Source organism: Heptranchias perlo, chromosome 5 (genome assembly GCF_035084215.1).
Source record: "Heptranchias perlo isolate sHepPer1 chromosome 5, sHepPer1.hap1, whole genome shotgun sequence".
NCBI lineage: Eukaryota > Metazoa > Chordata > Chondrichthyes > Hexanchiformes > Hexanchidae > Heptranchias > Heptranchias perlo.
In genome coordinates, this window is record NC_090329.1 from 82,566,380 (window position 1) to 82,579,098 (window position 12,719).

A 12,719-nucleotide genomic window follows, 5' to 3' on the forward strand; every position below is an offset into this window, starting at 1 on the left:
ACACAAGCTTCAGCTTTGACAGATTTGAATATCCTGAACTGCATGCCAGCACTGCTCATTATATGCGAACAGTATTACCATTAAGTAACATTGCAAGCAATTTGAGAACTTTAAATCTGTACACTCTAGGTGGTGATTCATTCAGAGTATTGGTTAAGTGTAGTTGACTGTATGTCTCATGTTTATCCCAGGTGGTATTTAATCAGGACAAGCTGTAGTTTTCCAGTACCACTTCCTCGGACAGGTGCTCTTTTAAAAATTGTTTCCATCCCTGTATTTGCAAGTGTGTTAGGCGGTTTGTTTGCATACTTTCTCAAACTTATTAGTATGAAGCCCAAAGCAAACACCATAACTGATACGTTTCCATGCCACTTTTTTGAATAAACACCATGTGATTTTTGCCTGGTAATATATTAAACAAAATGGATATGGTCCAATTGACTTACTAACGTCTTAATTATGTACATGATATCCATTAATATCTGAATTAATCTGTCGAGTCTCTATTACACAGAACTTCTTCTTTTCATTAGTCCTCTGAGGGCAGACAAGCTGTGGAGTCCTGTAGACACAGAGCTAATAGTAGACCTGTGTAGATTACACACGCACCCATTTGAAAAGGTCTCAGGAAGCCTGTTTGGAGATGCATCACTCTGTTCAATGCAAGTGTCGGATGTCGATATGTCTCTGGGGATGATCATAGGAATTGAATAATGCAACTTCTCGCGACTCTTATACCAAAGACATGAACACATGGAGTGAAAATGAAGAACCTCTGCGTACATGTTCCGGAAGTTGCCAGAGGTTTCTGTTGTGCGGATGGTAGTTTGTCCATTTCTCATAAGCAAGGCTTTCTGCTCTGCATCACGTTTTTCATCCTCTGCATTCATCGTCATGAACCTCAGAACTACCAGGTTGAGGAAAGCTCCAATTACTGTCAGGCCTGTCAAAATGTAGACAAAGCTAAATGCTACATAGTGAGGGTTCTTTTGAAGAGCATCATGCTTCTGAAGAGCCACATAGTCCCCAAAACCAATGGTGGTGAGTGTGATGAAACAATAGTAATATGCATGGAAAAATGTCCAGTCCTCATAATATGAGAATGCAGCAGCCCCAATACATAGGGTGCTAATGCAGGAGAAAAAGCCAATGGTGACCATGTTTGCCATGGAGACCTCTGTTCGTTTCATCCTAAGGCACTTCTTGATTCTGTGTAGGAGATACTTGACAAATGTATTGATTCTCTCTCCCATGCTCTGAAACATGACCAGGGTGAGTGGAATCCCAAGTAGGGCATAAAACATACAGAAAATCTTCCCTCCGTCAGTGCTGGGAGCAGCATGGCCATACCCTGCCAAAGAAAGATGTACATCATCATCCATTTGTTATCATATAGGATTCAATATCAATACAAACTCATTTTATTAAATTAGTCAGGAAACTTAGCATTGAGGTACCCAATTACATGCTTGCCGCAAAGCAGTTTTCTCAAGAATAATAAACGAGACATATTTTCTGACTGATGACAGCGAAAAATTTGCTGTGTGTACAAAGCAGGGAAAACCCACTCTTATACATGTCAACTTCTTGTTAGCAATAGCAAACAGAAGCAATTATACCAGATTGAATAGGTACTAATTGCTAGAATTTGCACTTGGATTATTTAATTAAATCAATGGAAAGTTTAACATTTTTCAATTTTATTCACTTTACTTCATGATTGCAGAAAATGCCAAATTTAAAAGCAGCATGAAAGGTATTACTGTAATAGTTAAGTTATGAAAAAAGGCTAAAGTGACTAAACATATTTCCACTGGGGGAAAAACTGAAGAGTGACATGATATATAAAGATGAAATAAATTTAAAACAGAAATAGACAGTTTCCTAGAAGTAAAGGAATTAGGGATTACGGGGAGCGGGCAGGAAATTGGACATGAAGCTGAGTTCGGATCGGTCAAGGCCCTGTGGGTGGCGGAGCGGGCCCAGGGGCTGAGTGGCCGGGTCCTGCTCCTACTTCTTGTGTTCTTTAGATTTGATGTTAGGATCAGATCAGCCATGATCTTATTGAATGGCGGAGCAGGCTCAAGGGGCCGATTGGCCTACTCCTGCTCCTATTTCTTATGTTCTTATGTTCTTATGAAATAAGCAAAGCTATTAAACTTGTATAATGAGCAAAGGACTAGAAGACTCACACAAAACTCACAAGCCTTGCTTAAGGTCAGAGATTGGAAAAATACTTTTGTTCTGACAGGGTAGTGGATATGTGCAACAAATCCCCAGAGAAGTTGATTTGGGGTAAATTGACAGCTTTAAAAGGAGATAGATCCATATTAGTTGAGAATAGGGATGTGGGTTATAGAGATATTGGCAGTACTGCCTGATTTTTTTTTTCCAGAGGAAATAGTTGAACGCCCTTAAGGGGTGATTCCATGATCCAGCACTTCCAGCAGCAAGCCTCACTCACAGGTAATGCAGCTCAGGAAATTGCAGGCACACAGACCGTAATTTTCCATCTATTAAAATCCTTGGATGGAAAGTTATGGGCTGTGAGATGTGATTTCCCCAGATTCACTCCCAATAAATGCTGCTCTCCACTGGGAGTGTTGGATAATAGTCATCTCTCTAGTGTTCTTTAAAATAGGGGATCAAGTAGTGTGTCTCTGTGTGTGCGTGCTTGTGTGTATGCGGGAACGTGAACAGTGGTTGTTGTGGGGAGCAGGAACAAGCGTACATGATAGAATAATCATACATGGATTATATGGACTATGGATGTAGCAGATTTGAAGGATAAAATGCTCTTTTCTTTTTCTAGACTTTCTTATGTTCCTATAACAATCGATGCTGACATACAGGTCTGTAGACTACATAATTACCTGTTGTGTCGCATGTTTGGTTGGTTTGGAGTTGGGGAAAAGAGCAAAGAAACTACTTCTTCCATATATTACCATTTATTGTAAACAAAAAGCAGTTCCATAAAAAAATGAATCTGTGGGTTAATTAATGTAGTGATCTAACACTTAGTGAAGGTTAACATGACTCTTATTTAAAATGCTACTATTTGTCACTGTTTGTAACTGATATACTACTTGATGATACTAGATGCCAATTTACTGTGTGGTAAAAGGTATATAAAACAAGTGTGATATAGATTTTGAACAGTCTAAATAGTCTGGTATCACAAATGCAGAGCAGAGTTATTGTTGAGCTGGATTACACGCTAGAACAGCAGAATGATGTAGCTGATGGGGAATCATTTTCATCTAGTTAAAAGGATGCACAGAAGAGAGAAATTTTGTGGATGAATAGGATGTATGTTAGAGACACAGTGACCCTGAAGTTCCATGGATTGTGATCCCGACACTTCGATCAGGATCACGCCCAACAGTGGCCTCCAGCACTGACCTTGCTGGAGGGCACCTCACCAGCATGGGGCAGTGGGTATAAACACCATTTCGGGCACATTCCTGGTGCTCAAGCCCCAAGCAAGGGGACCGATTCAGGAAATATTTTCAAAAAAAATTGGTTCTCTCTTTGGCAAGGGAGGGGGGGAGGGTCCAGTCTTCTTGCCCTAAATGTAGGTGGTATCTCTAACCTCACTGTATGTACTGGCTGCCTCTGCAATGCCAGGTCCCTTCTATACAGCAGGCGTGGAAACTCCCAGCCTAGGGAGACCTTGCCCTGGCCCATCTTGTAATGGGTAGACTGAAGTTCCACACCTTGCAAGGCACTAAGGAAAGTCCCAGAGACAACAGAGACCTGGTGTAATTGATTCACCACCATTTCTCTGGGGGTTCTGCTAGTCTCCCACCAGAGTTACAACAGGAGACTGACAGAACACCTGAGGAATTTCAGGGCCAGTTAAAAAATTACAGAGATGATTGAAAAAATAAAAATATAACAATCTGTTTCTGATTAAAAGAGAAAAGAAACAAACTTCAGGTCCTACTAGAGTTTGGTGCTTGTTACATAATACATCTTGGACTTCAAGTAATTTGTTGTGGCTGTAGGATATGGTGATGGATAATAGAGCTGGAAAAGTGTACATTTTCACACTTTGCAAGCAGGATAAGCATCAAGCATATCCAATTTACACACAATGCAAAGCTCGTTAACATTATGGTTCAAGCACATTGTCAGAACAAGATAAGAGTCATTGCCCCTCGATAGAGACCATTCTCATTGTCCGTAGAAGTACTTGAAGTTCTTACAGGTATACATGTAAGGCTAAATTCAGTAATCCTGCACCCTCAGTGGGGATTCACTAACATCAGGACCTATGAATACAGCCGCATTTCTCACCAACTACCTTAATATGCATCACACACCAAAAGAAGTCTCAAGACAGAATATGAGTATTAGCAATGATTCTGCTGCAATTACAGCTTTTACATGTGATCAAGGAATCATATATAGATCTTCAGAAATAGTTGTGTTTTATGATGTGCAAAAAACTTTAGTTTTAGATCTTACACAGGAATATTCTTGACATCATGCTATTGTCTAAAGTTGGAATTTTCCAACTTTGTGTTGCCGACGCAGAGGCCCAGTGAGAATGGTGCATGGGAAGGAACAATTGGAATGCACCTATTGGGAAGTCCAGGCGATGCCAGGGTAATGTAAAGGGGACAGAAAGCTGGGCCATGATTTTAGCATGGTGGCGGAAACTCAGTGGGTGGGTAAATAGCTGCATGGGAAACCCGGAAATAACTTGAGCACATCGGATTGAGTGATCGCAGCTCAATTGAAAACACTTAATTTTACTTCCAGGTTTCGCGTCTCCAAGCTGTGCAGCGGGCATACTGCGCACCCGCATGACGTGATGTTAACTTCACTATTTAAAGGGCCAATGCAAAATGGATTTTGAAGGAGAAAGGAGGAAACATGGAGATGGAAGGGCATAGAGCAAAGGCAGTACCCAGGTTCATCGACACATCCCTTGAGGTTCTACTGGCTGGCGTGCAAAGCAGGAGGGAGGTGCTGTACCCAACTGATAGGAGGAAGAAACCTGCTTCTGCTACCAAGAAGGCATGGCTGGAGATGGCAGAGGAGGTGAGCACCAGGAGCAGTGCCCAGGTCTCCGCTGCAGTGTAGGAAGCGTTTTAATGACCTTACGAGGTCAGGAAAAGTGAGTACATTTGCTAATCCAACGACATCCTGTGGTTGCAACAAACCCCCACCATAACTCTGTGTTGGCACACCTACACCATCACATCACTCCTCACACCCACTTAAGTTTCAGCAGCAACCATCCTTCACATTCTATGTACTTCCTCAACTGCCCATTTATTCAACCATTACTGCCACTCATGCCAATCCTGCTGCAATGTGAAGCATCTGTCTGATAATCACCCTCTGATGCATGTCTTTCATGGTCAGCCTCACCCAAAGCAATTCATTCATTGGGTGAATATGTCACCTTCAGTCACTCACCGGTCTGTTGTTTGTCCCTTTAAAGGAGAAGAGAGCACAAAACGCAACAGAGAGGACCAGAACTGGAGGTGGTCCACCACAAATAGTGGAGCTGACAGATGTGCAGGAGGAGGCAATGGAAATAACTTGGACTGTTGCGTGCTAGGTCATAAGAGATGGAGAGACTGGCAACCCACAGATGGCTGGTGACAGAACTTTAACATCTTTCACACATGTGATGAATTGATTTTATCAATGAATGAACTGTACCAGACCTCATGAATAATTAATATCGGTTTCTGTTGTCTTCCAGGGCCATCACGCCTGCAAGAAGAATCTGCTGAAATAGAAGAAAGCGATTCCTCAGAGGATCTCATTCCTTCTGAGGGTGCACTGTCACATGACATACAGCCATGCACCAGCGCAGATAGTGGCACTTCAGTGGGTCCTGTTAGACAGTTATTTGGGTTGTCACCTGGTGATTCACCACTCACAAGTAAGCACGAGTAGATACAGGTGGCAGGGGCAACTGTGGAGAATCTACGTTGGAGGGCACGCTCCTCTCCGAGCTCTGCTCATCTGCACACAGATGCTGAACCCTGGGGGCCATCATTGAGAATGAGAATGATTGAAGTACAGCTGCACCTTTGCAAGGTATTAGAAAATGTGCCACACACACTCTCCACAATAGTGGAGGGGATGGAGGAGTCCAACTTTATCGCTAGTGGATTATTGGCACAAGTAAGTGTGAGATTGTCTGCAATGGAGAGAGTGGCAGCCTCTATTGAGCTTCAAACACGGATTTCAAATGAGTCTATGCAGGCCATGACAACGGCTGTGCAGACTCTGAATGCCAACATGTCTGTCGCCTTATACAGGATCTCGGATAACTTATCCGTGGCCTTACAACACGGCACATATGTTCACCATCCTGCTATCCAGTGGTGGGAGTAGTGTGGGCCTGGCATGGGAAAGGGATGATGGCGAAAGGGGACATGCACGTGGGGACTCCACTGAAAGCGCTCCCACATCTCACCCGTTGCCTCCTTCTCAACCAGTACCCGCAATGCTGCCACCTGTCCCGATGGCCGAGTCTGCCCCTGCACAGGTGCAGGTGGAGCAGTCTTTGGTGGGGCCCTCAGGATCTCCAAAACCCAGAGGACGTAGGCCAAGAGCATCTCAGAAATCAGAGCATGAATCTGATCAACCTGCCACTACCTCAGCTAAAGTCATAGGGGATGGACCACGTAGAAGAGGTAGAAAGAGAAAGGATATGCAATTGTAGTCCACCAAGGTATGCACAAGGGTGTGTGACACGATGTCATGTTGTTCATTTGTATATTTTGTTTGTTATGGCACGTTAAATTTAATGATTATCACCACTGCCACGTCTTGGCCATCATTGCATCCTGTGTGTGAATTTGCCCTTTCATTTGCTTCATCATGAATGCCAAAACATGACGACACCCACTGGGCAGATATGCAATGGGTGAACGTGTGGTTGAAGGGCTGTTTTGTGTAAAGGTCGGGGGGCGGGGGGTGTTAGTGGTGGTGGTTGTTCCAGGCGGCCTGAGTAGCTCAAAGTCTTCAATTTGTACATCTCATTATGAGAACCTGTTAGAGATGAGGGAATCCCTGGCACCGCGGGCAGCAATGTGCACCGCTGCTCCGGAGATGGGTTCCCCATCTTCATTTTTCTCCTCCTCATCATCCTCTTCGTCCTCCTCCTCTTCCTCTTCTTCAATGTTGCCACCAGATGAGGATACTTCATGAGCGCATTCAACCTCCTTCACCTGTAACCCTCTCTGCTGCGCTATGTTGTGCAGCACACAGCACACAGGACACGACGATTATTCTGGACACCCTCGCTGGCGAGTACTGAAGGGCTCCCCCAGATCTATCGAGGCACCTAAAGCGCATTTCCAACATTCCTATGGCTTGCTCAGTGACAGACCTGGTGGTGATGTGGCTCTGGTTGTATCGCTGCTGTGCCTCGTTGGTGGGGTTTCTCACAGGTGTCATGAGCCATGCCAGCAGGGGGTGTCCTTTGTCTCCAAGGAACCAGCCCTTGAGTCTGTCTTCTGTGTGGAAGAGGTCCGAGATATTGGACTTGCGTAAAATGAATGGAATCATGACAGCTGCCAAGGAATCTGGCACACACCTGCAGAAATCTCTTCTGGTGGTCGCACACCAGCTGTGCATTGATGAAGCGATATCTCTTTCGGTTTACAGAATCATAGAATGGTTATAACAAAGAAGGAGGCCATACAGCACATCGAGCCAGTGCCAGCCCTTTGTAAGAGCAATGCAGTTAGTCCCATTCCCCCAATCTTTCCCCATAGTGCTGCAAATTTTTTCTCCTCAAGTATTTATCCAATTCCTTTTTGAAAGCCACGATTGCATCTGCTTCCACCACCCTTTCAGGCAGCACAATCCAGATCATAACTAATCGTTGCATAAAAATTTTTTCCTTATGATGCCTTTGCTTCTTTTGCCAATCATCTTAAATCTGTGTTCTTGACCCTTCCACCAATGGGAACAGTTTCTCTTTATTTACTTTATCTAAACCTTTCATTACTTTGAACATTTCTATCAAATCTTCTCTTAACCTTCTCTGCTCTAAGGAGAACAACCCCAGCTTCTCCAGTCTATCCACATAACTGAAGTCCCTCAACCCTGGAACCATTCTAGTAAATCTTTTCTGCACCCTCTCTAAGGCCTTCACATCCTTCCTAAAGTGCGGTGCCCAGAATTGGACACAATACTCCAGTTGTGGCTGAACCAGTGTTTTATAAAGGTGCAACATAACTTCCTTGCTTTTGTACTCTATGCTCCTATTTATAAAGCTCAGGATCCCGTATGCTTTTTTAACCGCTTTCTCAACCTGTCCTACCACCTTCAAAGATTTGTGCACATATACCCCTAGGTCGCTATGTTCCTGCACCCCCTTTAGAATTGTACCATTTAGTTTATATTGCCTCTCCTCATTGTTCCAGCCAATATGTATCATTTCGCACTTCTCTGCTTTAAATTTCATCGGCCATGTGTCCGCCCATTCCACCAGCCTGTCTACGTCCTGTCTATCCTCCTCATTGTTTATAACAGTCCTGGCTCATGTGGCGGTCCTCGAATTGCTACGTGTGTGCAATCGATTGCTCCCTGCACCTGTGGGAAGCCAGCCAGAGAGTTTAAACCCACTGCCCTCTCAGTCTGGCTGATGTCGTCGCGGGGGAAGTTCACATAGTCAGATGCCCTGGCAAACAAGCCATCCGTCGCCTGTTGCATACACTTATGTGCAGACGATTGAGAGATCCTGGTGATGTCACTGGAGGCACCCTGGAAGGATCCTGAGGTGAAGAAATTGAGGGCAGGGGTGACTTTAACTGCGACGTGCAATGCGTGGCACCAGGTCCAGCCGGGAGCAGCTCTTCCTGAAGGAGGCTGCAGATGTCTGCGACTGCCTGTCAACTCAATCTCAGCCTGCATAGGCACTGCTCCTCAGAGAGGTCCAGGAAGGCAGCCTCTGCCTGTAGACCCTCTCACGTGGGTAGTGCTTCCTATGATGTCGGCCCCTTCATTGGTCCCCTTTCCGCTCTTCTACAGATCCTTGCTACGTACCTCTGTCTTGTGCAATTGCAGATCCCAGAACTGCACAACATGCCTGCCGTGGATGGTGATGTGCCTCCTCCTCAGATGTACAGTGGAATAGGTCCATTGAGGCCCCATCCTGATCGTGTCAGTTTGAGAGGCTCCAAAATGTTGGTAAATTTGTCTGAATACAAGAATTCTCAATCTCAACAAAGAACTCTCAGTCTAAACACAAAAAACTACCAGCCAAACGTTTGCCTGAGAGAACTGAGTGCCCAGCTACAATACCTCACCTTTTATTGAGACGTGTCAATCACTGGTTTAAAGGACCAAATGAGTTTCGGCTGCAACTCACTTCCGTTTCAATGGCGTGTTTCAGAAGCCATTGGAGACATGTTCAGGAGAAGTTAAATCTGTTTCTGTTTCAGAATACACAAAAAGTTAAATACCTCAAGTGTTTAAAGTACCAACCTTTAACTATTGGCCCATCAGCTTTAAGTAGGGACGGGATTTCAGGGTTCTTGTTGCACGCGCACATCCTAACGTGCCTGGGTTAAACCCAGAAGTGAGCGCGTTGGAGCTGGGATGCGGTCTCGCTCAAAAAAGCAACTATTTTTACTGCCCACCCGCCCCCAGCCCACCCATTCTTGGGGGTTAAAATCCCCCCCCCCCCACCCCGGTGTCACGGGTCACTGTCCCCTTTTCCTGGCCTTGGGATAGATGTTCCCTGGCCAGAAGAATCAGCTCTTATATGTACTGAAAAATCATCTGAATCCTATGATGATATAAAAAGTTGAAGCCTAACCATCTCAACCAAGATTAGGCATATGAAAAACTCGATCGCATAAAAGCTAACTGGACAACAATGGCCTAGATTTTGGAGGATTAGCTGTAACTCTGGGTTATCTACCTACTTTTAACCAACAGTTTGCCTGCAGTTTCTCCAAGACCGTCTGTTCTCTGAGCCAGCGTCAAATTCCTGAGATATCTGTCTCTGTTATAGTTATTTCCATCAAATGATGGGAAAAAACGAATAAAATGAAGAGTGTGAAAACTCAGTGATGGGCTATGGAATTCACTCCACATGCAGGAAAGGGCAACTCATGAGTGACATTTTTGGGGTATATACTGCTTCTGTCCTGGGAAAAGGCAGGAAAGTGGAGTTGAGGTAAAAATCAGATCCGCCATGAGCTCATTAAATGGCGGAGCAGGCTCGAAGGGCCAAATGGCCTACTCCTGCTCCTATCTCTTATGGTCTTATGGTCTGTCAAAGCCACAGTTCTTCACTTAGTATCTTAAGAATGTCCATAACCCACACAACAAATTTTATTTATGGGGCTACCTTGGTGCAGAATGGAGCATATTAGAGTAATGAGTCATAAAATAAAATTCTCACTTCATGACTCGATATGAAGACAAAAAAGTTATTTTTGTGCTGTTTTATTTCTGTACAGTGACCAAACTCTGATATTTCTCATATACAATTAAATCTAGTGTCCAGGGAATGGATGAATACTTTTAAGATCATATGTATTATATAACAGTATACATAGGTCTCTCTGATACACATGAAGGATATGAAAATTATATTTTAAAGTTGCTGTTTTAGGGAAAATATTGTTGCACATAGAATCATAGAATTTTCGAGCACATAAGGAGGCCATTTGGCTCATCTGACCCGTACTGGTTCCCTGAAACATATATCCATTTAATTACATTCGTTGTCTTTTCGCATAAACTTTTATTTTTGTTCTTTTTCAAGTATATATCCACTTCCCTTTTAAAAGCTAGTATGGATTCTGGTTCCACCATTGTTTCTTGTACAGCAGACCATGTCCTAACAACCATCCATGTACAAAAATTCTCATAATCATTTGTTCCCTATTCATAAATGACACAATAGTTATTGGAATGCATTTTTTTGTGTTTAATATCTTGCCTCAGGACAATGCCATGGAAAAATTGTGTTAGGCAAACAGTTATTGAATAGATTGGCTTCTGGTTCTCCTCTCTCCCTCCCTCCCTTTCTCTCTCTCTGTGCCTGTATCTCTCTCACCCTCTTCTTTGTCTCTCTCTAAGTCTCTTTTCTCTATGCTTGTATCACCTTTTCATTCTTTTACCCCATCCTCAATGATGGCAGAGCACAGCATGCAAGTGCAAAAGACAAGGCTGAAGCGTTTGCAACTATCTTCAGCCAGAAGTGCCGAGTGGCAAATCCATCTCGGCCTCCTCCCAAGATCCCCATCATCATAGAAGCTAGTCTTCAGCCAATTCGATTCACTCCACGTGATATCAAGAAACGGCTGAGTGCACTGGATATAGCAAAGGCTATGGGCCCTGACAATGTCCAGCTGTAGTACTGAACACTTGTGCTGCAGAACTAGCTTTGCCTCTAGCCAAGCTGTTCCAGTACAGCTACAACACTGGAATCTACCCGACAAAGTCAAAAAGTGCCCAGATATGTCCTGTCCACAAAATGCAGGACAAATCCAATCCAGCCAATTGCTGCCCCATCAGTCTACTCTCAATCATCAGCAAAGTAATGAAAGGTGTCATTGACAGTGCTATCAAGCAACACTTACTCACCAATAACCTGCTCACCGATGCTCAGTTTGGGTTACGCCAGGACCACTCGGCTCCAGACCTCATTACAGCCTTGGTCCAAACAGGGACAGAAGAGCTGAATTCCAGAGGTGAGGTGAGAGTGACTGCCCTTGACATCAAGGCAGCATTTGACCGAGTATAGCATTAAGGTTCCCAAGTAAAACTGAAGTCATTGCAAATCAGGGGGAAAACTCTCCAGTGGCTGGAGTCACATCTAGCACAACAGAAGATGGAGGCCAATCATTTCCAATCAGCCCCAAGACATCACTACAGGAGTTCCTCAGAGCAGTGCCCTAGGCCCAACCATCTTCAGCTGCTTCATCAATGGCCTTCCCTCCAACATAAGGTCACAAGAGGCGATGTTCGCTGATGATTGCACAGTGTTCAGTTCCATTTGCAATTCCTCAGATAATGAAGCAGTCCGTGCCCGCATGCAGCAAAATCTGGACAACATCCAGGCTTGGGCTGATAAGTGGGAAGTAACATTCGCTCCAGACGCTGACCATCTCCAACAAGAGAGAGTTTAACCCCCTCCCCTTGACATTCAACGGCGTTACCATTGCTGAATCCCACACCATCAACATCCTGGGGGTCACCATTGACCAGAAACTAAACTGGACCAGCCAATTAAATACTGTGGCTACAAGAGCAGGTCACAGGCTGGATATTCTGTGGCGACTAACTCCTCTCCTGACTCCCCAAAGTGTTTCCACCATCTACAAGGCACAAGTCAGAAGTTAGGAGTGTGATGGAATACTCTCCACTTGCCTGGATGAATGCGGCTCCAACAACACTCAAGAAGCTCGACACCATTCAAGACAAAGAAGCCAACTAGTTTGGCACCCCATCCACCACCTCAAACATTCACTCCCTCCACCACTGGTGCACTGTGGCTGCAGTGTGTACCATCTGCAAGATGCAATGCAGAAACTCACCAAGGCTTCTTCGACAGCACCTCCCAAACCTGCGACCTCTACCACCTAGAAGGACAAGGGCAGCAGGCTCATGGGAACACCACCACCTGCACTTTCCCCTCCAAGTCACGTACCATTCTGACTTGGAAATATATTGCCTTTCCTTCATCGTTGCTGGGTCAAAATCCTGGAACTCCCTACCTA

At 44.5% G+C, this 12,719-nt stretch overlaps 1 protein-coding gene across 1 annotated transcript in view; it reads right to left on the minus strand.

The window, feature by feature from the left end:
• Positions 1-506: 506 nt before the first annotated feature.
• kcnk3a (potassium channel, subfamily K, member 3a) overlaps positions 507-12,719 on the minus strand; it is a 55,831-nt gene continuing 43,618 nt past the window's right edge. Inside the window, exon 2 of the mRNA XM_067983827.1 lies at positions 507-1,351. Coding sequence (XP_067839928.1) covers positions 507-1,351 — 845 coding nt within the window. The remainder of the gene's footprint in view (positions 1,352-12,719) is intronic.